Source organism: Hermetia illucens, chromosome 2 (genome assembly GCF_905115235.1).
Source record: "Hermetia illucens chromosome 2, iHerIll2.2.curated.20191125, whole genome shotgun sequence".
In the NCBI taxonomy this organism is placed as follows: Eukaryota; Metazoa; Arthropoda; class Insecta; order Diptera; family Stratiomyidae; genus Hermetia; species Hermetia illucens.
In genome coordinates, this window is record NC_051850.1 from 66,684,552 (window position 1) to 66,712,013 (window position 27,462).

Consider the following 27,462-nt stretch of genomic DNA (forward strand, 5'->3'; position numbering starts at 1 on the left):
AATGTACTATTATTAACTTTATTTGAACAGGTATCGATATGGAGGGTATTTCGGAGCCTAGGCACCATATAGTGGCAGCCCCCTGATTTTTTCCAGATTTTTCGATTGGGTAGTTCCTGAGAATGGGTCCGTTAAAAAAATGACCACTTTCAACCCCCCGTACTCCCCACTTTTTCAACAAATGTTAAAACTAAGACCGGCTTCGAAAAGTACTAACCGAGACCTTTAAATTGGTACCCCACGTGACTATATTTGATGAAAAAAAAATGTACACTCCCCTTTTGCATGTATGGGGACCCCCCCTTAAATTCGTCGTAAAAGGATGTAACTCACTATATGCGTGAGCGTTCACAGTTCCCACCTTTCTACCGAATTTGGTGTCAATCGCTATAACCATCTCCGAGAAAAATGCATGTGACGGACAGACAGACAGACAGTAAACCGATTTTAATAAGGTTTTGTGTTTACAAAAAACCTTAAAAACAAGTCCTTCAGCAGATACATCTCAAATCTGACAGCCCAAAAGGGCAAAGGTTACTCCCTATGGAAGACTGCGAAAGATCTAGAAGGAGCCAAACAACAAATCCTACCTATTGAACAGGAAAATGGGAAATGAGTTCGTTTTGCATAGGATAAAGCAGATTTTTTCACGAAGCATCTAGAAAACAGTCGTGAGGAAGCTGAAGCGCATTTTAAGTAACCGCGAGCGATAGCGCGTAGATATGGTTGATGCGCTATACCTCACCAAGAGGTGAAGGGCAACCATATCTAGATAGTACCCTCCCGCTTCTAGATACACAAGCGTCTACATGCAAAACCCCAGTAAAAAAAGTGGATCATTACCCAATACGCCGTGTAAATCTAAATTAGTTGAGGACAGAAATCAAAACAAATGTGCCTCCTAATAGAGCTCCTGGCTATGAACTTATTACAGAGAGAATTCTGAAAGAAACACCAGCAAAGGGTCTAATTAAGTTGTTACAAATAATCAATGCAGCTTTCAGATTAGAATATATTCCTCGACAATGGAAAGTGGCCATAGTTTTAATGGCTCCTAAACCAGGGAAGGAACCAAATAGAGTCGAATCGTATCGACAAATATGGCTACTCCCTACTATATCCAACCTATTTGAAAGGCGTCTCCTTATGAGACTGAAGCAAATCATTGTGGATCTAAAGCTAATACCAGCTTACCAATTCGGCTTCCGTGGAAAACATTCCACAATCCAACAGGTGCACAGGATCACAAATCCGATAGAACATGCAGGTGTGCTCAGCCATTTTTCTCGATATTGCGCAGGCATTCAGTAAGATGTGTCACCAAAGTATGCTGTATAAATTGCCTAGGGACCCCCTGAAGAATTCTTTGAAACCCTAAAATCATATGTATCCAAGCGCCTGTTCAGAGTGAAATACGAAGGAACCAACTCTGAATTAAAGAAAATTGCAGCTGGTGTACCGCAAGGCAGTGTATTGAGCACAACACTGTTTCTTTCGTATACAAATGATATACCTTGCTGTGATGAAACCAAAATTGCGACATTTTGGAGACGGCACTACTAACCTTACTGCAGGTAAATCTACTGACGAAACAAATACGCTGCAAGCAGTTATTGGCCAAATTGTAGAATGGACCACGAAATGAAAAACCAAATAAAACGTACATTAACTTCACAAACAAAAAGGAGAATCCAGATGCAGGCGAGTGAGGTTCAATATTTGGGTATGAGACTCGATGCTAAGCTCAGCTGGAAAAAGCACATCCTAAGGGAGAAGAACGGGTTGACTGCCAGACACAGGCATCCAACTCTGGGGCTGTGCCGAAGAATCAAACTTGAAAATCATACAAACGTTCCAAAATTAATTGCTTAGAAGCATAGTAGACGCTCCCTGGTTCATTCGTAATGAGGATTTGCACAGGGACCTGAAACTACAGTTTGGTTAGTGAAGTCATCAAAGAGCGAGCAATTAAGCCAGCGATTACACTCACATGAAAGTAACGAAGTCCGAAAATTAACCTTTAGTTAAATGCCACTAACATAAAGGATAAGCAACTACTTCTTCAACAAAGCCATTCAAAGTGTTGAAGTTGACCGCAAGGTCTTCAATAAAAGCGAAACTCAAATATGCAAAGAAAGCTGCCGGATGGGTAAAAATCCACTCCTAGCTTCGCGAGAGGTGGTTTTAATGGATCACACACTCTCAGGAAAATTGCTCCCTGGGGTTATTCTTTTGAAGATTCCCACCTCTTTATAATGAAAAAAGGCTTATGAAAATATAATCGATTTGCTTCTTACTGTTCCGACTATAAAATGTAGGAAGATGCGAAAACCGTTTCATAAACTATACATTGGCAAATAAAAGGCCGTCGACAAAATCGAAGACATGCTCGCCGCCCAGTGTGTGCTAAAGCCTTTAGCCCCATGGCACTGATTGGCCTTTCGCCGACATGACCATACAAGTCATCTACATTGACTACATAAGCAGGCGTGTTACAAGCCTTTGTATCAAAGTAGCCTTTCTCGTCGTTGCAGTGAAAAATCTTGTGGTCAGCTGAAATAATAGTGGGCTTTATCAACTGATCATCAAATCGCTGGCGTCACTCAAACTCTCGAAGATACCAATGCTGACACCATATTGAGCGTGTAGACTACCAAAGCAGACAAATTATAGCAAGTTTTAGCATGATTACGTTCTGTGCCGCATCCCTTAGCGCCACACCGTCGTGGTCCTTGCAAAACAGATCTCGATGTGGCACTTTTAAAGGGCTCTTGTAAATTCCTTTGAGAAAAAATGTACCTCAATATTCCTCAGTGATGGGTGCCAATATTTAACCTGCAGGCACGCAATTTTTTGGCCCGAACTAAGTTGGCAGTGTCCTGACGCCGTTCGTGCATCAAAAACGTTCATTTCTCGACAGGGTCGGAGCCCGCCCTGTGATGTGCAAAGGGGTGAACTCCTTAGTATTTTTCCAAGGCTTGTTAACTGACATGATCATTTCCCATCATAATGGTATTGAATACGGTTTTCGGTCAACCTGTTGGGGGACTTCTCACCGAAAAAAGTCAGGTAGGATTAAGCGTTGTGGGGTAACTAGAGCTATATTTATCTCTTTTCCTGATCTCACCATTTTATTTTTATTTTACCCGGCGTAGTATCAAATGTATTGACTCAAACCTCCTTCGTTTATCTGGGCTTGAGACCAACATGTTATATTAATAACACAGCGAAATTCCTCAATTACAGACATTGGAGGAGGAATTTTTAATTCTCTCCATCGAAAGTAAGCTTGGCGCTATTATATAACATTTGTAACGTTTTATGTCGAAGAAAAATAAGGAACTAATATTTGTAATAAAACGCTTCGCTTAATCGCCTAACCATTAATTGATTACAGAAAGCGAAAGAAGTAAATTGGATCCATTGCCTGAGGAAAAAGCAACAACTGGAGGTCTAGATTCATATAAACGAGTATATCCCGATTGGAAACCTTCCACCACAATCGAAAAAACTGATGTTGTCAGCACGATAGAAGCGATAGAAGGTTTGTTTGCCAAATCCATTTAGGGGTCGCTTTAAGTAAAACCTTTTCATACCTATTTACAGACGCCCAGTCTTACAACAATGACAAATCAGCGTGGAGAAAATCCAACCTCAATGCATCCAGCAGCAGTGAAACGGTTGAAAAAGACTTGCGGCATCTAAGTCGGCAGCTCTCTAGAGATAGCAATAGTTCTACGACAGGTCCATTACATTCCATCGAAGAAGAAGATAAGCGCAAATCGGTTATACAGCAGCTTGGCGAGAAACCAGCCTCAGATAAGCTGCGTATATACATAAGACGTCCGTCAGAACTGACGCCAGAAGATGAAGAAGTAATCTCACCTAGTAAAGCAGTAAGCAGTAGTTATCGCAAGCCCGCAAGTCCACAAAGTATATCGAATAGCAGCAATAGTGTGTTATATGATAGCCGAATAAGCGATCGACATAGTAACTTAGAAGTAGATTCAGATAACATTGAAACGCCACCAGTAGTGAGGAAGTCAATAACTAGTCCTATTGCCAGACGGCTCCAACCGCCCCGGCCCTTACACCCTGAAACAATTATTAATAATCTGAAAAAGGATTCCAGTGAGACGAGGACAATTGATAATACAGAGCTCGAAAATCAAACGGAAGACTTGTCTGGTGGGACTTTCGATAGGTTCTCTGCAGCGCGTCGTACCAGGCGTTATAAACGCCCAACCGATTACAGCAGTGGAAATGAAGAGGTATCACCCACATCTAATGAAACATCATTTGAATCGGACACAACTAATTGTGTTCAAAATGAAAAGCCTAAAGAAGTACCCCGAGAAGAAAACAAGGAGGATCGGCTGAAGCGGTGGCAAGAAAGACTTCAAAACATGCACAAATACCACGAAGAACCGAAAGCAACCACGGGCAGAACTGCAGCGAAACTCGAAAAAGTTGGGCGGCACATTAGCTCCATCAACCAAGAGGATGTACGCGAAGCCATACGAAATTTGAAATCACCGACCGAAACTCCAGAGCGAATCTGGAGTCCACCTAGAGATATAATTAAGGAAAAACCCATCAAAGGTTCAAACCACGAACTCAATGATGAGGGTTTCGAAGAAACGCAAAGTTTGGTTTCGGATACTCCATCGCATGGAAAGGAAAGCACATCGTCTTGCAACGATAATGTCGATGCCATCACGAAACGCACAAAGCCGATCCGAATGACATCATCCGACAGCGCAGGTACAGCGAGTAGCGAAGCTTCGAAAGTACGAACAACTACCTCCAGACCGCAACTTCAAAATCTATTGGAAAGAAATCGTCGCAGCGTTGAAAGAAGCCGATCGATGCGTAGCTCAGTAGAACCAAAGAATCCCACACCCCAAACAGTCATACCAAGAAGAACTAATTCGTTCCGAAAGTCCGAAGCACAGAGCCACGCTTCATCCCCAGCTAGAAGAGATGTGGAGCGAAGTAGTTCTCGCACGAGTTTACGAAGCTCTCGATCATCCCTGAATAGTTCGGTCTCTGCGAGTACCGTTCGCAAGGTCGCCCTCAAGCCGTACATAACCTCTTCAACGGAATCATCACCTAGCAAACGGCCTCTTGCAACGCAGAACTCCCCAATAGCAAGGTCTTCAAACCGGGTCCCAGCTAGCCGGAGTAGTTCCAGTGGGTCAAGTATCGGTCCGTCGGTTCGGAAGCCCCCTATGAAGTCTTCGTCTCTGGGTAGCACAAGCTTCAAAGAAAATCAGTCGAACAGCAAGAACTCGGGTCGTAGTTCAGCCTTGTCGTCGAGCCGGTCGAACGTCTCGAGTCCAGGTAGCGGCGGGAGCGCAAACCAACCGAATTCTAGGCTAAACAAACTCGTAGCAAACACGTCGCGGATCAGCGGCTTCATGCGTCCGACCGCGTCGAGTGCCACAAAGCGTCAACCACAGGATAACAGAAGCGGTCACAAGTAACCTAAGGCACAAGTGAACTTCGAAACACAAATCAAAAACAAAGAAACAGGAAATAAATGTGAAGTTATGATAAGTGACATATTTTTATACTCGAAGATAGTATTATCAATGTTTGAGTGCCAACCGGCGCACACACAAATTGTTTGAAATACTGCATTTTGTAAACTAAACCACGAAAATTCGCAGGAGTTGCGTTCTCGAAGGCTTCTCATTTTAAATTCTTCCGATGCGAACACGTTTCCCTTTCGATACACTTTCTTTCAAATTGTCCGTGACGCAGCCAGATAGACACTTCCGCATATCGAATATAAAGTAAGCGGTTTCAAGCAACTGGCAAAGGAGCGACTTCAAGAACGTACCTCCTCGAATCTTTGAATAACATTTTAGTGATATAGACAAGGAAACTATTGCCTGCATAATTTGTTCCATTCCGATAGAATATCAGTAGAAATCACACGAGAACCGTCCAAATCCATTCCCTCTCAGTATTTTCCCATCAGCCTCCGAAAACTACAATCGCTGTGCTCCTCTGTATATCCGGTAAGGAACCGACGAAAGGAAGGGTTGATTTCATTTCAAAGCCGATTCACAATCATTGCATTCTTCCACCAGTTGCTCTACTCTATCTGCTTCATCTCCATAACCCGCAGAATCATCAACTATAGACACAGTTACCAGCAATGCGAAACATATCCAGAAACAGAACCGTTGCAATCTGCATTTACTTATTGATTTCCATAGAATATTAAGGAGCAGGGAGCAATACCGTCGGCGGCCGACGCTTCCCTTTCTCATGTTAGTTTCGGCAAACCCAAGAATCCGAGCGAAGGCAGCGAGATTAAGAGAAACCCGAACTAACGATCACCTCAAGAGTCACACTTAAACATTAACGAAGCCAAATGAGAAATCACAATACAATGGTGCATTAGAAATAGATAGGAATTATGTCATTAGCATTTATACCGTACGTTTACTTTTTGAGTTATTTAAAGGATATTTATTAAGGACGCTCAATTGGAAGCAAGTCACAAGCACACGATCCCATTGCAAACACAGTTTCAGGAGTTTCAAAGGTACCGTCTTTATTACTGTTGCTTATTCAATTACCAACAGATATTCTATCTTTTCAATCGAAGTAGAGTTTCAACAAATTTTACAGGTCAACTACTCGGAGCTTAATATATTTTGTTTCACGCACTCTCATGAATGATAACAACTTTACTAACACTTTTTTAATTCTGCAATGTATTTTCTACAACTTTTATATTTGTTGCAAACAGTTGACGATGCAATTTTAAAGGCATTAAATAAAAGTTAAAATCGTTGAAATACTGGCGTTTTATTTCTCCCTCGATCTTCTAGGACCCTTTCTGCGTGCTCTCCGGTGCATTAGTTGCTTGCGGCGATTGGGCGGGATTCGGAGGCGGAGATTTGTCTTTGTAATTGTGTTCACCGAACCATTCCTTATGAGACTCCAAATACCTGAAAGGAAAAAGTAATAATTGAATAAGCAGAAAGTGTAAATTGACGAATGCAGGCTGGACCAACTCTCCTTTTTAAATTAGATCTAATTCTAACATCGGTAGCCCTTTTGCTTCTGCAAAATTAATTGAAAGCCAACTTTGAGCCACCGAGAAAGAACAACGTAACAAAATACCAAAGAACCATTGCAAACTAAATGCAATGTTGCGAAAATTTCGATCAGCTTATAAAGGATTAAATTAGGGTCATTCGATCGAACAGAAATGGCGGCAGGTTACCAGTACATTGGCCTGCGGTTTAAGAACACACTCAAAGTACTCCATGCTTGTCAGAAAAGACAACTAAAAGGAATAGAAGTTTGTAGGCTGGCAACCTGCAAACAACATCAATATAATATGCATATTATATAAGTTTTTTAGGAATATGAGGGAGCCCAGAGTGCGGACCAGACGAATTGGAAAAAAACGTTCTTTCTCAGTTTCTGGTCCACGGACCCCTCTCATATGGGCTAGAACCCAAATTAAAAAAATATAGACGACATGCGGTTTCGTCCAAGGCAGCGACAACTCATTAGACTCAGTCTCTGCCCTGGGAGCAGCAAGAACGAAGTTGTTACTGGGTGTTATTTGCCCAGCATCATCTGAAGAATTACCTCTGCCCCTGACAAGGGCAGCAAGTCGTCTTGAAACATGTTTAGTACACATCATTCATGACCATAATGGTACACTAGAAGGCAATGTGATCAGGCTTGTGTTTGTGATTATCAACTTAATTCAGGTACTCATGCATAGCTGAGATGGCTGGCGTCCGGCATCTAGTCAACATACAGATGCCTCTGTCAGTATTGAGATTTGAACTACGATCTTCTGCTGTGACATTTTAGTACTTTAACCAGTAAGCCATCCGGTAAGCCCGACTTTTGGCCGGTAAAACCGATAACGGGCAATGATTTGTTTCTAAAATGTCCGCACGCTTCTCTTTCTAGGACTCACAGAATGTTCGTTTTTTCCATATAGAATGAAAATCCCAAAAGTTTAAGCGAAGTACTTCCTCCCTCTTGCAACACTTTGCAGTAGTAGCAGACACAAACCCGGTTTCCTTTTATTACTGAGAGCTTCCGAAAAGCGCGTTCTCATAAATTGCAAACCAGTTGCTAACAAGATCTTGACTGTGAATTTCACAATTGTGCGGTGCTGGACTGGACTCCCGCTATAAAGGGAAAGGAGGCTTTCTAAGACTAAATTCAGAAGAGACTTCCAAAAAGTAACATTGTGGTGATAGGTGATCTGAAAAAATGGGCTCTGAAAACACCTTACTCGGGCATGTAATAAAGAGGCTTGGTCTAGCTAACCATAACAGCAACGGTGATAAATTACTAGATTCCTGCAACTTGCATTCTGAATTCGCGTAACAAAAGGGATGCTGACATCGGCCTCGAAAAGAGCCATCATCTATAGGTCGCTTACCTTCGCTTGCGCATCGTTACTGCGTCTGCTTTCAGGGAAACAGAAAGTCCACCCCCAAATTCAATATAGGCCGTTTCCATGTAACTTTCTTACTGGCAAATGATACAAACCCACCTGAGAATAATGATGAGCACTAAGCTGCTATCAAAAATGCTTTTATCTCTGCCATCATAAGACCTCACTGACGGCAGAAACGGAATAGGTTGTTATGCTCCAGTCCTACTGCAGAAAATTAACACATTATAGAAATAAAAGCGATCATATTACAAAAAGTGAATTTGAATGCGAGGATATAGTGAGAATTTTTGTGTTGTAGGAAGTTTAGAGTAATCTTATTTAAGATGTCAATTATAAATATTTACAACAGATCGGGAAATCGGAAGCGAAACGCTTCAGATATGAACGGTTTTCTGTATTGCATATTTGAATGCGCATTTGTCCCATTTGGACGGAGCTCGTATTGTTTATGAATTTAGTTTGTCAGACCATTCACTCTAGTATGGCATTGTCATTTAAAGTCTTAGAATTCAATGAATTTGCACAAAAGTGACAATTTTGACTTTGTTAGTAATAGTGTGATTTCCACTAAACTTGGTAGTATCGTGCTCTATAGCCTTTTACTACTGGAGTTAACTTCTAAAAAATATACTTATAACGAATGTGGTAGCATAGTACTATTTACTTTATTTAAACAGGTATTGGCATGGAGAGTATTTTGAGACATAAATGAGTTGTGCATGGACTGACATTTTTCAGACCCCCGCACTTTCCCCTTTGCAACCAATGGGAAAAGTAATACGGGTTTCGGAAAGTACTAGTCGAAACCTCTCATTTGATATTTCACACTACACTCAGTGAAAAAAAAATTATATCTTCCTTTTGCATGTATGGAGATCCCCCCCTCCCCCTTAACTTAATGTGGTCCTATGTTACTCACTACATGCAATGGGATTCGTATCAACAAGTAACGATTTCTGAGACAATGGGTGTGACAGACAGTAAACCGGCTTCCTTTGAGCACTTCAATCCCTCACATGTTATTAGAGAAAAATTCACATGTCGCTTCCGGGGGCCCGCACCGGATCCTGAAAAGTAAACAAACGGGGCAATCGCGCGAGCCTACAGTGAAGCCCATGGTGTTTTACGTAGGCACCTGTCGTGAGACTCAATCCTCCTCTTAAGACACGGAATGATTTTGTGACCACAATCAGAGCCCCGCTGAGACAAGCAACAACGGTACCAGTCTATACCAAGTGCATGGCTTAGCATTCATACTGGTGGATGCAAGAATTACCTAAATCTCTACCGAACTATGGAGTACGGCACCCGTGTTTATACGCAACACCACGTCGAGGCCCGAAGGTCTCTTTTCGCTTGAGCATAACCACAACCACCATGAAACTCCCACTAGGGGGGCCAACCGCAAATAACCGAGCTGTCCTCACATACAACAGGAGTTCACCCGAAGTATGTGAGTCCAGGGGCTTTCCCGGTTCCCATGGTACCAGTATACCCCTGGTAAGGTTTCGTGACCAATTTGCCACTTCAGATGAGTCCCCGTGCAGACTCGGGTCTGATCGCCCTGATTAGGCCTTTGGAGCATTCGCCTACTGAATCAAGGCCGACAAACCAAAGTTATTACAGCGTCTCCCGGTGCCACCTCTGAACACCCGCGCGAGCCTACAGAAATAACATCACGCGAGCTACAGTGGAGTGAAAATAATAACTCGACTCCACGCGTGGAGCCATAAAATTCCGGACCCGAGTGCCGCGGTCGAATTCTCGATTAATGTTCTTCCTCCTCAGATTTATGATGAGGCAAGTCCCTTCCGTGCCTTGACATCCTCAGGCCATTATATTGGACAGGAAGTCCTCAAATTAAAGAAATTTAGTTCGAATTCATTTCCATTCAATTCATGTAACAAAAAATCAATACAAAAAAAATATTAAAAAAAAAAAAGAAAGAAAGAAATACTAATACAGCATAAATAAAGAAATAAAGGAAGAAAATATATGCGATAAAATAAAACAAAAGAATCTAAGAGTAGATAGAAAGTAGATAAACCAAAAATAGGAAAACAAATAATAAAATAAAATACTAAAGAAAAATGATGATAATAATTAATCAAAAGCATGCAATTAAGAAACGAAGCCGCCTTTCCTTCTAAGTTCTGAAGGTCCAGTTCCCAATTAAATGTATACAAACTCCACTAAAAATTCTAATTTCGTGGTCTTCTTCCACAAAAATAAAATTCGAAAATTGTCAAGCTCAATGAGTGCATCTTCGATTCCTAGGATCCTAACTGGGGAGGGATTGATGATGAACAGGCCTCGAAATGCAAGCCTGATTTTTTCATTGGGCTACAAGAACTCAGTCTTCTGTGTTTTCAACGACCTCCGCTCAGTGATCAGGCAAACACCGCAATAATATTTACTTAATTACTTACTTAATTACTGAAACACTCAACTTCACCTCGTAAAAACCGTACATTTTTTTATTCATTTCTCTTGATTAAACAATTAACTGGCTTCAGGTGCGTTGCACTCTCACCTTTACGATTCAACAGTTTTTCCTCGTTCACTTTTCTTTCCGATATATCACTATTATATCCAACCAAAAGCTCGCTATTGCCTAAGCCACCTTACTCGCTTCAAAACTTGCTCTTTCACCTTCTTCTTTTCAAGAACCACAAAAAAGACTATCACTCTAATTACTCACTTCTTACAAGAATTAACACCTCCGATCTCCTAATCTCAGATCAGATCCGTATTCGTCGTCACACACTTCAACTTTCCACATACAAGAAAATTTCCTAGTTTTGGCGGCCGAAATACCTGCACTTTTCCACGACAATTCCGTCGCGATGAGACTTCCATCTCTTCCAATTCTACTTTGTGAACGTTTGATCCATTCGATTAAATTAGAACCCGGACACTTGAATCTCGAAAAATTTACCCTGTCCCTTTTTCGCGACAAAAACGAAATCTCCACTCGTCCTCAACTCCCAAACCTTTGACCCGCTCATCAGCCATCCATCCCATCAGGCAATTTTGGCCCCGCCAATCCCCATTCTCTGAACATTGAACTTCGAAGTTCATGAGGGCTCGGCGACAACACTCTCGTTCAGAAAAAAAGAACGACTAGAGCTTCGCTATGTTGGAACACTGCGTTGCGAAAACAACAACGTTCTAAAATTCCCCGTTTAATATTGACTTGCACTATTTGGAAATTAACATAAAATTTAGAATTGTTCAAATGTAAATAAATTCATTATTAAAAGCGACGCTCGGTTTGGTTTATCCACCGTAAAACCAAGCTAGTCTTTAACTTCTGGGTTTTCGTACTTTTCCGATTGCTGCTTTCACTCCATTGTTGGTACATGTTGTCTATCGCAAGCACATTTCTCAGAAACCGCTTCACTTCTTGAGATGAAATTTGGTGAAAGTATATAGACTATGAAATCCCATGTAAGTAGTGCAAGGGATTATTTTGCGTCGAGTTCAAGCGGAGTCCCCACAAAAACGAAGAAGGAGTGTAAAATTTATTTTCCCCGAATATAGAAGTGTGGGCTATCAAATGAAAGGTTTCGATTAGTACTTTACGAGACAAGTCTTAGATTTGACATCGGTACCAAAGTAGGGGAATGAAAGGCCGAAAAATACAAATTTGAAACCTACCTAACCGGAAAATCTGAAAAAAATTAAAAATACCACTATGTTAAAGGTAGGCCTTACATCTCATACCGACCCTGTTCAAAGAAAGCTAGCAATAACATATATATTAATATCTTATCGAATTTTGAAGGGAATCATACTATTACTAACAAAATTATAGTAAATCAAAATATAGCATAGAATGCCAGCATCACATTAAACTGAATGCTCTCGACAAATTCTATACTCTAACACGCACTAATTAAGTACAAATGAAATGAACCTATCGTATCTGAAGCGCGTATTATTTCATAGTGCGCGTATTATTTCATAGTGCGGTAGTTTTTAGTAATTAAATTTACACTAGAACTAAAAACTATCAAATTAGGTCCTTATAAGACTAACATCAAGGTACGATAGCGAATCTTTGAAAAATAATTGACGAGGCTAGGTGGCGCGGAACTAACTGGAAAAATCACCGCTCCCACGGCCGATAATAACTCACTATTACCAAATTATTAATTATTATTCGATCTTTGCATTGAAACCGTAGTCGCAAGCTACTTGTTGCTTTTAAATCTATACGTGTTTAGCATATCAAAATAACGGTCTCCGCTGGACCATTAAACATTTTAAGTTTTTCTGACTTGAACTTTTTCCGCCTAGATTAATCACTCGACCCACTGTGTGTCGGTTAGCGTACTCCATTCCGCCCGGGCCAGGGAGGTTTAGTGGACGGCCTTATTTTCCCTCAAACATTTAAACTACACTGATGACATACTCAACTTGAATGTATATGTTGTGATCTCACCAACATAGGCATATGCCGAAATATATGCGACCATAGCACCCACAGTTGAACAAGCAAAAAGATTCTTGTGTGATAGTGACTTCGCCATTTCGCTAAACAGCGAAAAGGCAATAATGAGGGACTGGAAATTCGCAGACGATACTTCTAAAGTGGAATAAACCGGCAGAGGCAGAATGCATGAACAAGCAAAATGTTCACGAAGCATTACACCAATAAAATAGAAACAAGTCGGAAATTGGAAGTTCAACGTTTCAGGTACGGATTTTTCATGTAGGAATATTTGGATGCATGATAATTCCACTTGTACAAAACTTATAATGTATTTGTATTAAGAACACTCACTCAAAAGAAACGATTTCATCTTGTAATATTATCGTCACATTACTACCGGGGTGTTAAGTAGAAGCAACCGCCCATTAGATTAGATCCCTTTCGAGGTCAATGTCAGCACTTTTCTTGTTAAGAAAAGTCTTATCAAAAGATAAGTCCCAAATCTACCGCTAACGGCAAAGTGGTATTGGTGGTACGGTGTCGATCAGTTGAAACCCAACTGATGTTATTGCAAGCAATGCGCTCAAATAATGTGCCTTCAATGATGAGGCGATGGAAGCTGCAGAAATCCACGCACCTCCAATCGTTGTCGTTACGGTCACCAAGACCGTCTTTCTCTATCGCATGCCCCAACAAGGTGTTGTCAGAGCCTATCTTGGCATTCAGATCCTCCATCGCCCTCACAATGTCACCTTTAGGAAACCTATCCTGCACTGCAGAATTGTGATGCCCCTTAACCTAGACCAGAACCTAGCAATCAAAATTCTATCAAAAACCGGTTCCCAGGTCAGCACGCCTCAGTAGCCGGCAGTAACGACCCGACCGCGCATTCGGGTCTACTGCCGCTCGGTTTTTTAAAGTGCAAAGGCACATTGTCGCAAGAGGGAGAGTACTCTTCAAAGACTGACCACCTCACCCACGCAGGGAATACTTTGAGTGTATTCTTAAATCCCAACTCACACGGAGATGTAATAAGTTTACGCGAAACAAACAGTTTAGTACTACTATAACTTTAATAATAAAAATAGAATTTCCACAAAACAGTATAATGATCTATACTACTGCAAAATCTCGCACTTTTAAGGTGAACTTAGATGGGGTTCCCAGTGAAATCCCTAGATTTAATTATATATTATAACTTTATTTATAGTGTCCGGGTAGCTCCAGTGGTTAGAGCGCTGGATTGTCGCAGCTGAAATCTCACTAGTGGCAGAGGGATTAGTTATCATGACTGGATATCGGATGCCAGTCAACTCAGCTGTGAATGAGTAACTGAGTGAAATCAGGGTAATAATCTAGGCGAGCGCAACGCTGACCACTTCGCCTCCTACAGTGTACTACTATAGTGTACTGTTAGGGTCTTGAATGAAGTGCTCTAACACACTTCAAGGCCCTGATCCAATATCGCTTGTTGCGCCAACGATTATTATTTATTGTATCTTAACATCTCTTCTTCGCTTTTTAGCTGGGATTAGGAAATTGGAAAAAGTTAGTAGAACGCACGCCTTTCTTTATAATCGGGTTAAAGCTATTGTCTTTCGAAATGAGTATCGTTTCTATGATGTGCTCATCATGCTGCCCCGGCCTTCTACCACTCTACTCGATCAAAGGATGGACGTATTTAAAAACCACATGGATATTTTTTTGACCAAAAATTATAGAACTGCTAAGTACGCTTAAGACTGTAAAAGTTCACCGAATAGTGTGAATCCTACATATATATGGTTGCTCTCATGTGCAAAGTAGTAATTCATTATTCAAATCAACAAAGTACCCTGATGACATTAGGAAAAGAATTTTCGAAAGTTTGCCCCCATATAATATCACAGAAAGGACATTAGTCTGAAATCGGCACAACTCAAATTAATGAAAAATTTCGTCGATTTTCATTAGAGATTATCGGTTTACACAATGTCATTCGTGTCATACTCACTTGAAAAAAGAATCCAACAACGGAGCTAATCTAGCTAATTTTTCATCCGACATATGAGTTGCGTTGAGGAAATCCGGAAGTTTAACTGGAATCAAAACAACATTAAACGAGATTCACTCCTTTCGGAAACCACGTTCTCACTCGTTAATCGTGCCAAATGCACTGCGCCAAAAATCATTGATGCTTCGACTGGAGCGTTCGATGGAACAATTTGCCAAGAGAAAACGTTCTGAAGAAATTCTCTTGTTTTCAAGGATACGGCTGAATTCAAAGGTGGAATGGTTTTCGTGAAATCGATATTTCCCGATAATATGTTGCTGCGCGGAGTAGATCCACCTGAACTTGTGCTAGCAATACTACAAAGAATACAATTGTCAAATCTAAAAATATTTGTGTTAAAAATTGTACCTTGATATGCAGGTTTCATGCTTGCTAGAAGTGGAATCAATTTTTTGTGCTGTGTTATCGGTTTTTGTTGTGCCAGCTTCCGATTTTTGGCCGGGTTCTTGCTTTAACACGCCACTACTTTCAAGTCTCGCTGTGTGGGAACTGTCTTTAGGTGTTCCTTCTGGCTTTCCTAAGTTTGCTTCCTGCATAAAGAAGTTTAACGGGTCCATCACTGCATCAGGCTCTGTTTCCGCTCTGTATGAACGCAATCGACGACGGGCATTATCTTCCGGATGTGAAACGTCACTGAACGTCGAATGAGGCTCTGAAAATTCCGATCCCGCTGGCGTGTCGGATCTTTCAAATTTTAAGTTAAGGAAATCAGGGCAAAATTTTTCAGACGCGATGTATGTGAAATTTTTTAAATTCTCCTCGGATAGCACGTATGCACCTTGTTCCTTCTCTTCGTTATATAGCAGATGATCTTTGAGTATGAAGTCCAAGTAAATACGTAATCCATCCGCTACTTCTTTCAGCAAGGAAACCCTACAGCGTTTCAGTGGAATAATTCTACATGAAAATAAATTAACAACAATTATTGTGCCCGAAACTTACGTCTGATTCAACTTTTCGAAATTGATTTCACGTTTCTGTTGCGGGTTACGCCGTCGATTTCCCTCATTTGGAGTTTGAGGGGAAAATACTAATTTGAGAGCGCTGTGTTTCACGAAATTCTCCAAAATAGTCACCTAAAGCTTCCAATTAAACCGATTTGGATTTAGAAAATATGAGACACCTTACCGCAGGCAGTTCAGCCGGCAAAATGTGTTGTTTATTTCTCCTTACAATCATCTCTCGGTCAAAATCCAAAATTTGTTTCAACTGCTCCCCAACCTGGAGATAAAGCCTGTCCTCATCGGCGCCGCTTTCGATCGAACTCGATTCTGAATCACCTTCTAGAAAGAGGTGTTTATATATCTTATCGAACACCCTACAGGGATCATACCATCTCTCATGAGGTCTTCTCTTTCATTTCTATCGAAGGTACTGCAGGAACTTCCGTCTTCTGACGACACACGATTTCTCGTACTATTGGAACCCCGTGATCTTTTACGTTTTTCACGTCGATAAAGGTAAGCAGCTCTGTTAATGAATTTACAATTGTTCAAATTCAATGATGCAGTTAATTAAAAAAAAATACAAATAAAATAAATTCAATGACATAACCCACAATGGAGTTGCCGCCCTTCCTCAAGGCTTAATCTATCCAATGCTACTTCTCACATGCCCAGGAGAATCCTCATTCGTTGTTGACTAACGCTAGAAAGCTTTAAGCTTCTCAGTAACAGTAGCGGGGTTTGAGGAAGGATAACATCCCCAAATAAACCCCTTCATGTCCTCTAGCCAAATAGCATGAAGGACGATAATAGGAATAGAAGTGATCGGTAAGAAAATGAAAACCTACACTCCAAAAACCTTCTTTCTGCAAAAATTGCAGGGGCTGCACAAAAAATCCCGAGGGGAGACCGTCACGACAATGCTCCTTTCACCTCTTCATAATGGATGAGAAGTCTACCGTTAATACTCTTTTCAAAGCCATCCGAAAGTTCACGATCACATATAAACTCTTTCTTGATGCGGTATACGGTGGTAAAATCGTTGCTAATTGCGGCAGCTCTCCCTTCCCACGAAATGGTGGAATCCCTTTTGTCGTACTCTTCACGGTAACGGATTTCCAATGGAGTTCCCAGCTCGTAGCCATCAACAGGGCTCTCATCTCCTTAAGTTCATTGATCGGCCAGTTCCGCCGTTTCAGGCACTGAGCCTGGTGTTGTGGCGTCTGTTAAGATGTGACCGACAATTTCATGCCCGCCAGAAATAAAGAAATTTTTGATGACGGTCCTTCAATATTGCTCAATATTCTCAGGTCCGTGGTTTAGATTTTCTGTCATTTGCACAACAATAAAATTTTCTCATTGCTGCGTGACAAGCGGATGGGGGAAACGGCCCGTATCGAATTTCGGAGGTCGACGCACAAGCTAAAATAAACGACCTTGCATCTTGCACACTCAGAAGACAACTACTAAATCTACTGCTGGTCGCAATGTGGTTGATCTGATTAGATTTTTGTTGCCAATCAGTTAAAACTTAATTGGCCTTATGGTAAGGCATATGCTCGAATATTACACCGCCGATGACGGGAATTTGAAAGTTGGAAAAATTTACTAACCTGTCACCGTTGTTCTTACGGTAGCAAAGATCATGCCCCTCCATCATATGCCCAAGAAAAATATTGTGAAAGCCAACTTTGGCATTCAGATCACCCATTTCCATCAAAATATTGCCTTCAGAGAGCCTCTCCCGAAATACGCATAGCTTTTCATAGAAGTCTCCTTCTCTTGATTCGTATGTAGCACTGCACAATTGTGATGGTCCTGGGCCGGAATTTCTCAGTCAAAATTCTGTCAGAAACCGGTTTCTGATAGCCATTAGCAATAGTGCGACACCGAATTTGCATCGGTTACCACTATATTTTCCAGAATACAAAAACCCAATGCCACAAGTGGAGAGGAGTATTCTCATCGTCACGGGTGGTTGTGTGTGCCATGATGCAGTAAACTTATCACTTGTACTGTGTTAAGTGTGATGATAATGAAACTGAAATACAGTCTGACTGTGTTAATGCCCTATACTCCAATAAGGAATGACCAGGAAACACTTCACCATCGAATACCGGTCGCAACCGCGAGCTTGATTCTTATCTGATACAATGTTGACATTGGGGTAAAATGAAAATATGGAAATTAGCAGCTTGCTAGCTCACAAATGGCTATTCCTCCTAGTTGCCTTTTACGAAAAGCAAGGAATACTTTTAGAATACTCCCAGGCAGTTTGATATGCAAATGAGCGTACTCAGAAAAGAATAAAGTGGTTCTTGGTGAGCATGCCAAAGCTTGGCTTGATAAGCTTTATTCGGACCTCACACCACAAATTCAACCGCTGAGAAGCGTTTGCTAAGTTTAAACGAGGCGAAATGAGCACCGAGGATGATGCAGGCAGCAAAGATGCTGTTACCGACAAGAGCATCAAAAAAGTTCAACAAATAATTTTAAATGACCGCAAAATGAAGCTACTGTGTCCGGATAGCTGAATGGTCAGAGCACAAGGCTGTCGTACGGATGGTATTGGTTCCAATCTCACTGGTGGCAGTGGAATTTGTATCGTTATTTGATGTCGGATACCAGTCAACTCAGCTGTGAATGAGTACCTGAATCAAATCAGGGTAATAATCTCGGACGAGCGCAATTCTGACCACAGTGTTATTGTAGTGTACCGTTACGGTCTTGAATGAAGTACTGTAACAAACTTCAAGGCCCCGATCCAATATGGATTGTTGCACCAACGATTATTTAAAATGAAGTTGATGGAGATAGCTGAGGCCCTAAAGATATCAAAGGAACGTATCAGACGTATCCTGGATGAATTTTGAAATTTTGGGTATGCGAGAACTCTATTCAAAGTGGATGCCGCGCGAGTTCACATCGTGACGATTCTGGGCAGTGTTTGAAGCTCTTTCGCTATAAAAACCCCGAATTTATACGTCAATATGTGACAATGGAAGAAACATGGCATTATTTCACACCAGGATCGAAACGATCGTCATATTAGTGGACTGCACATGGTGAACCGACTCCAAAGCGTGCAGACACAACATTCGGCTGACAAGGCTATGGCATCGGTTTTTTGGGATGCGCATGGTATAATATTCATCGACTACCTTGAGAAGGGAAATACAATCAACAGCGACTATTGTCAGGCGGGTTAAAAAGCTGGTAGACTAACATAGAAAAAAAAATGATTGATAAAACTTGATTTGATTATTCAACATAGCTGCCTTCGAGGGCGATACAACGATTATAGCGGTCATACAATTTTTCGGTACCATTTTCATAGTACGATTTGGCTTTGCCTTTAATCTCAAAATAGGCGTTAGTTTCGGCGATTACCTTTTCATCAGCGCTAAATTTCTTTCCAGCGAACATTCTCTTGAATTCTGAGAACAGAAACAAAATCACAGATCTGGAGAATCCGATGAATGCGGAAGCAATTCGATTTATGACACGGTACATTATCTTGATGAAGCCGCACATTCTTTTTCTTCAGATGGGGCCGTTTTTCCACGATTTCAGGGCGAAAACGCAACCAATAATAGCTATAATGATGAAATCCGGCACGGTTGTCGGCAGCTAAAAGAGCCTATTTCAGTTTACAGAACTGTTCCGCTAGGAACGTCTCACCACAGGGTCAAAGGTTCTATTGTATAAGATAATGTGTTTGCCAGTCCTCATGTGTTCCACAGAGACTTGGTTTCTTAGCAAGAAAAATTGCGAACTCTTACTTGCATTCGAGAGGAGAATGTTTCTAAGTACTTTTGGTCCCCTATAAGGGGATGACATACATATATAAAAAAAATTAATGAATAAATTCACGACCACTTGGTCCTGGATAAAATCCGGGTTAAACCGTATTCATAAAAATGGTTCATCCTGAAAAGTAAGCAGAATCAGCTGGATGTACTTTTTTAGGAGCTGCTTTAAGCAAACGCAACCGTCACGAAAGGCAATTATTGCCTAACATGCATGCTTTTGACCCGAATATAGATGGAAAACCAACCGCAATACGACCGTGGTAGTTCCACCCACCCCGACGTCTCTCTCCTTCCGATTGCCACCTATTCTGACCGATGACAAGTAGCCAGACTGAGCATTGTTTGAAGCTTTAATATATTCCATTCTTATCAAACACGTCACAACATGGAGTTTTTCCAATAAAGAATTATAATGTCGCCAGAAATATAGGTAAATTAATAAGTTACGTTGAAAATATTTTCATCAGTAGTTTTTTTTTATCAAAGCATTATTTTTCACGAAACAGTGAAAACTTATTCAAGGAACTAATGCGACAAAACAGTGAAAACCAGAAGGTATCCCAATGTATTCGTAGCTAGTGAAAGATTGGTTGAAGCAAGAAAATGGACGCTTTAAGCTAGACAATCCTAAACCTAGATTATTTGGCTTTTGTTGGAACTAACAGCATCAGAATAAATTTTGAAACAGCTCTGAAACGAGTTCCTCAATGACACTTTCACTTACCAGGTGTACAACTATGAGATGCGGATTTGAAAAAAAAGACAAACAGTAAGTGTCAGATCATATTTGATTCAAGCGAAGAATTAAATTTCAAAGTAGATTTACTAATACGGTAATGGTTACTAATGAGAATTTCACAACTATTGAGCAACACGAAATAGTTCTTAACCACTTTAAGTGGAAAAGTCAACGTTGTGAAAGTTACATCTGCGAGCGGACATCAAACGAAATGTTGAACTTAAGTGATGGAAGGTGGATAATCAGAAGTAATGAAGTAAGTTTTCGGGACAAAGATTAGCTGCGGAGGTGAACAATTCTCTTTGCAAAGCCTGTAGTGCATCAACAATTTATTGCGTTTCACGTACATGACTTCCGTGGTCGAATACCACTTAACACATTACCGACCAGCTGCTCAGCAGCAGATTCTTTGTGGTGCCGGCTCTCTTTTGGTTTGGGCTGTGTTTTGTATGATCAGACAAAATTGTCCGCTCCCTATTATAAGATAATTATATTTAATAGAATATCTATTTTTATTAAATTAACGCTCAATTATATTTATTTTATTATAACAAGCGTTTTTAGTTTACATAATATACCAAAATTTATATATGATTGGCTTCCGGTCGGCAAAGTGTTAAGAAACAAAGATAATATATAAATAAAATTCAAATATGCAAAAAACTATATTTCCAAGGACTCAAAATTCAAAATATTTCGCTCAAATGGAAGGTCGCTTGTATGGCGAAGGCCCAATTAACAACCCAATTTGAAAAATATTCGTGCTACAGTAAAACATGATGGTGATCATGTTATGGTTTGGGCCTACATGCCGCAGCAACAGGGGTTCATCAGTGGAAACATCGAAAAAATATGTACCTCGATATTCTAAAGGATTATTTGAAACAAAATGCTGAAAAAATGGGCCTGCTCTCCAACTTTCAGTTTTATCAAGACAATAACCCTATATATAAGTCAATGGTATTGCAAACTTTACTGATATGGAAATATCCCATGTAATCAAAGCACCGCTGCAGTCGCCAAATTTAAATGGTATAGGGAATCTATGAGCATTACTTGGAAACAACATCAAGATTTCCAGAATTCAAAGTTTGAAGAAAGCTTTGCAAGAAGAACGGAAGAATATCTAGGCAAAAACAACAGAAAACTTGTTAATTCTATGGAAAAGCGGCTAAACGTTTCCATATCTAACAAGGGATATCATACCAAATATTTAATTAATTGAAAAACCTTTGCTTCACTACGAAGATTTTTACCAGTGAGTCAAATCAGCTGCACAATTTGAGAAGACTATATATTTTGTTTTTTATTCGGTAATAAAGCGACTAAGCGTCACTCAACAAGCAGTTTTCAAGTGCCTACGAAAGATAGGGACTATTCAGAAAATCGGCACCAGGATATCATTTGCGATGAACGAGAGTAAGATGGAAAAATGCAAAAATACATGTGAAATTTCTCTAACACTATACGAAACAACGTCGTTTTTCACTGGCATCGTTGCTAGAAATGAAAAGTGGATTTTTTGAAAATCTCAAGCGAAATAAAATTATTGATATACTCAAACAATTCACAGATTTGAATATTTCGCTTCTTGCAAACCGACCAGAATTCCAAAGGAGCAGCACAAGGCATGCTCCTTCATGACAATGACAAAACCGATTCGCGACACGTTGAATCCACTCAGCCGGGAAGTTCTGCTCCATGCAGCTCACTAGACTTGACTCCTTCCGATTATTATTTGTTTTCATCGGTGGGTCACGCACGCTAAGTAGTGCTTTGGATTGCACGAAGATTTTTTCCAATTTTCCCCGATAGATGGATAAAATGTGTAACAATCAGTAGAGCATACTTTCAATAAACTTATTTTTAACATTCTTTCAAAATCTGTTTTTTTTTTTTAGAAAAATTCGCATTTCATAGCTACACCTTATCTTTTGCCAATGACTCTTCTATATATAGTGCAATGTAAAATTTTTCGACGGATCAAATTTTCTCATAAAAAACAAACTTTTTGGTTGGTTGGTCAATGTAGATGGCACTAGTAGTAAGGAAATCATTAAATAACGAATTTTATTTTAAAATCAATTAGTTGTTTAGTTACCATAGTTTCTAGTTTATTTGTAGCCTTTTTATCAATTTTATCAAATTTTATCAATTTACTCCAAGAATAACGGTAATTTTTGAACATATGATGGTTAATGGTAAATAAAGTATATTTTATTGTTTTCTGTGCTTAAAATGTATGTTATAGAATTCATAAAAAGATAATAAATATAAAAATTGTAAAATTTATTTCCACCAAATATAGTTATCAAGTGAAAGGTCTCCATAATTATTTTCAAAACTGGCCTCACTTTTGACATTTAATTCACAAGGGTGGTGGGAAGGGGCTGAAAAGTGGTCATTTCTTTCACGGACCCATAAACCTGGAAAACGGGAAGCTGCCACAAGATGGTGTCTTGGCTCATGATGATATTATATGATCAAATAACGTTACTATATTTTTAGTAATTGGCTGCAAAGCCCCCCTGAAGAATCGTGCGATTTTGCAGCAATATACCAAGTTTCGTGGAATAAATTTATAATAGCTCAAAATTGTCCCTTCTGTACAGATTTTAAAACTTTCAATGTTAGCGGCACTCAAAAGTGGATATTCTGACATAATATTAGGTTGGGAAAAGGTAATGTCGTCTTTTGTCAATAAATGGCGACACTTTATCTTGTGTTGTACTTATCGCATCGGGTCATACTATACGGCGATTTGAAGACGACAATCTGGGCTACAGGTGTCATTTTGACAGTTTTATGATCGTAAGTTTCAGTCTCAAGTTATAGCGCGTCAAAGATTGAGTCCACCAAGCAAGAAATTCATCATATTTTACATTTTTACTACGTGAGGTAAAAATGCAACGAAGGCGGACAAAAAAATTTGTGAAGTTTATGGGTGATTCGCACAGCACAGCGTTGGTTCGATCGATTTCGTTCTGGTGTAGTGGACGTCGAAAATACACCCCGTACTCGTAGGCCAATCGTCGTAGAAACCGACAAAATCGCCGAAATCATCCAAGTAGACCGGCATGTGAGCATTCGCTCGATTGACCAGGAACTGAATAAGGACCATAAAACCATTTGCAGAAGATTGGATTCCAAAAAAAGCTGGGTGTTTGGGTACCACACGAGTTGACAGAAAAAAGTCTCTTGGACCGAATCAACGCCTGCGATGCACTGCTGAAACGGAACGCATTCGACCCATTTTGGAAGCGGATGGTGACTGATAATGAAAAGTGGATTACGAATGAAAATTTCAAGCGAAAAAGATCGTGGCCGAAGCGCGGCGAGCCGGCCCAAACCGTCACCAAGCCCGAATTGACGGCCAGGAAGATTTGACTGTGTGTTTGGTGGGGTTGGAAGGGAGTCATCTACCATGAGCTGCTCAACTATGGCCAGACCCTCAATTCGGTCCTCTACTGTGAGCAACTCGACCGTTTGAAGCAGGCGATTGACCAGAAGTGGCCAGGATTGGTCAATAGGAATGGTGTTCTGTTCCACCAGGACAACGCTCGGCCTCACACATTTTCGATGACCCGCCAGAAGCTACGGGAGCTCAGATGGGATGTCCTGTCGCATCCACCGTATAGTCCAGACCTGGCATCAAGTGATTACCATCTCTTCCGGTCCATACAAAACGCCCTTGGCGCTACTAAGTTGGCTTGCGAAACTGGCTGTCTGAGTTCTTTGCAAATAAGGAGGGGGTGGTGGTTTTTAAGAGGGGGATAATGGAATTGCCTTCAAAATGGCAACAAATTTGCGAACAAAACGGCGCAAATTTGACTTAAATCGGATAATTCTAAGTATGTTAAATAAAGCGCTAAAATTCAATCACAAATACGACAATACTTTTTCCCCAACCCAATATATGCATATACATTACGTGCTAGGTTCTAATGGGACAAATGTACAATCAAATGGCCGTATAAAAGAATTATGGAAAAGGAAGAAAAAAAATTGAAAGCCATTCTAAAACCATCAAAAATATGTATGAAAATCTCGAAAATTTGACATTATCAACGTCCGATAGATGTACCCAACTAAAAGTGCGTTTATATCTGACACTTCTCCCAAGAAAAAAATTGTCGAGTGTCAGACAGAAACTGCTTTGACCGTTTGTATACGGATAGAAATGGCAATATATTTATGGCATGGATTATACACTTATCCATACACATACGGACATTTATTTCAATAACATTGGGATAATTGTACGAGCCGTTTACACTTGTACCTACTTGTGTACTGGTAGTATACATATTTTTTTTATTCCAGGCACAGTTTAGTTTATCTTGCTACAATGGGAGCATGGAGAAGCGAAATCGCAAATTGTTGAACACAAACAAAACCTTATTAAAAACGGTTTACAGTCGGTTTGTCTTTCAGTCTGTAACACGAAATTTTCTCCGACACGGCTGCATCAATTCAAACGAAATTCTGTTGACGTATAGGAACTATGAACTCCCACACATAGAGTGAATGGAATAAGATCATATGACGCTTAAAGAGAGGTTCCCATGCATGCGACTGGACTAAGAACCACTATTGTCTTGTACGGGAAGGCAAGGCTGCGCATACCATTCAGCACGGCAGACAGGGAGTTACACAAACATGCCCAACGGTATCCCTGCAGAGCTTTCTGGGATTAACTCATATGCATATTTAAATGCAGACAAGAAGCTGATCTTCAGGATATGCGCAGGTATCAATAAAGTGGTAAAGCTGCCTAAATTAAAGGAAGATTGGCATTTTTTCGAGGGGCCATCCCGTACTATTGTAAACAAAGGATAGCACGACAATGAGGAGAAAATAACAGATGCCAAGTTAAATTACTTGGAAGTATTCCTATCGATTGAAATTAATATGTAAATTTTCCCCAGGGATACAATCGTTCTTCTAGGATGCAGTGCAACTTTCCTTGACAATATTATTATTGTGCATCAGTATACATTAATAGGCAATGTTGGTTTGTTTGTTTAGGATGAGTATTTGAAGTAACTTTTTGATTTTTCGAATGGAAAAGTATGTAGAAAATTCCTCACATAAGATAAACACGAAACCTTTGTATCTCAAGCGTCCGGCTGCCGGTATTCCAACTTGTTCGTATCTGTTTTAAGTGAACTTCTGCGACCCAAATGTCGCGATATAAGCATCAGATGTAAATGCACCCTAACTAAATTGAATAACAATACAATAAGCAAATAGCAAAACAAGAATATTCTGTTCAATTTCTTAATAAATTTAAATTTAAAAATTTTGGTCAAAATTTCTTTTTTTCTCCTTTTTGTTTAGAATTTCTACATCCATCTGATCAACAAAGATGAATACTTTCATATGTCAACCAAAAAAGTGAGGTGTCCCAGAACCTGTGCAGTTATATCGACGGTAAGCTTTACGAAGGCCCCATTTCGAACAAAAAATACTTGATGGAACGTCTTCCTGAATAATGGAGGAAAATTCCAGCCGAATATATCCAACGTTTGGTCAAATCCATGCCACCGACGAATGAAGGATGTATATGATCCTAAAAGTCTCCATACGGAGTATTAACTAGTCATTTTTTGAGTTTTTAATGTTGTTATGATTCCTTGGCATTGTCCGGATTTTGATTTTGCATTCGAAAATAGAATTTCTCTTATTTGCGCCCTTAGCAATGCTTTTAGTTTATCCTTTTCGTTGATTCTTTTTGAATTGTACCCAACAGATTGTACGAAACGTTCTTGTAAAAAACACAAGCAACTCCTTTCGCCCCATTTCTGGACATTCTAGGGTTCCGGATTTCACTTTTGCTCACTGCATTTCGAAAATAAAAGTGTATTAAATTGTTTTTCATTGTGAAATTTTTTTGTAGGATAATAATGAATCTCTATTCAGATTTTGAGATTGCGAGACGAAACAATATTCTACAGAGGCCGAATCCGCTAACCTTTAGCCTAAACAGGAAACAAGAGTTAGTAATTTTCTTGGTAGAAAGTATTTGCGCTGCAAATAGATTTAGGAACGGATAACAAAGCGACACTGTCCGGTCAGTGACAATTTTTCGTAATACACTCTTGGTCTCCGTTATCAAGTACGGCAATTAGTTTTATAGAAAAACGGGATTTTCTTGATAGATTTTACCAAAGAAGTACGAGGAAAACACAACAAATAGGCACCGCTGGGAATCCGAAGTTTTCCAAGTTTCCGCCTCTGCACTCAACACTTCACTTAGAGGTATCACTTGAACGGGGAAAAGCTGCAAATCAGTACCTGTCTTCCACAAAGACGGAGCGGTCAGCAAGAGGACTCCAATTGCAGTTTCCTAGGGCTTCATTCAGTGTTTACAGGTAGCTGCCGGTATCTGGCAGCGAACTCATGAAATGACAGCTAAGTGTCAGCTGGCCGCTGCCCACCCTCCACCCCGCATTCCTAGCTGCCAGACGCTAGCACTATCACTAGCATTTCTCCGGCCTAAGCCCGCAACCTTCTCTTATACTCTAGCCTTGGTGGAAAACATTTGTGAGATTTTCTTACAGTTGCAACTGTGCCTTCTCCGCCAAATCGCGTTGCAGCTGCCGATTCTCTTCGGTGTCCTTCAGCACAAAATCTGAATTTACGCGACGGTCCCACGATGAATTCCAGCCTTGAAAATGAATCATGTACTGGATAATCTTCTTTCCGCGCTTGTCTTTAGTTTCCACGACCCCGAGCACCTGAAGCGGAAAAACACCAGTTAAACCACCAGATTCGACAAAAATGCGCACTTGCCGCGCTGTAGCGTCGGCAGAATATATTTCATTGTGAAATACCTTTGAGTCGTATAAAACCTTCGCTTTTGTCGGATCTGGCTCGTAGCATAACACACGCTCGCCCTCACTAAATTTATAACGGATGCCACGCGTAGACACCATCTCAAATTTGGACAAAAATCGTTTCAAATCAACCAAACACGCGTTTTGTTTATGCCCCCGGCATTACTGTCATCACAATTGTGTGT

The 27,462-nt window shown here is 40.4% G+C and overlaps 2 protein-coding genes across 2 annotated transcripts in view; one reads left to right on the forward strand and one right to left on the reverse strand.

The window, feature by feature from the left end:
• LOC119650333 (formin-J) overlaps nt 1-6,815 on the forward strand; it is a 218,778-nt gene extending 211,963 nt beyond the window's left edge. The window contains 2 exon segments of the mRNA XM_038052988.1: nt 3,398-3,544; nt 3,607-6,815. Of these exon segments, the coding sequence (XP_037908916.1) occupies nt 3,398-3,544; nt 3,607-5,486 (2,027 nt within the window). The 3' untranslated portion in view covers nt 5,487-6,815.
• LOC119650334 (male-specific lethal 3 homolog) lies at nt 6,543-27,458 on the reverse strand. Its single transcript, XM_038052989.1, has 9 exons — nt 27,275-27,458; nt 27,000-27,178; nt 16,277-16,413; nt 16,072-16,226; nt 15,886-16,019; nt 15,292-15,816; nt 15,025-15,239; nt 14,884-14,968; nt 6,543-6,968 (listed from the first exon to the last, which is right to left on the reverse strand). The coding sequence occupies exons 1-9, from the start codon at nt 27,374-27,376 to the stop codon at nt 6,845-6,847; spliced, it is 1,656 nt and encodes a 551-aa protein (XP_037908917.1). The 5' UTR covers nt 27,377-27,458; the 3' UTR covers nt 6,543-6,844.
• Between the last annotated feature and the right edge of the window lie 4 nt (nt 27,459-27,462).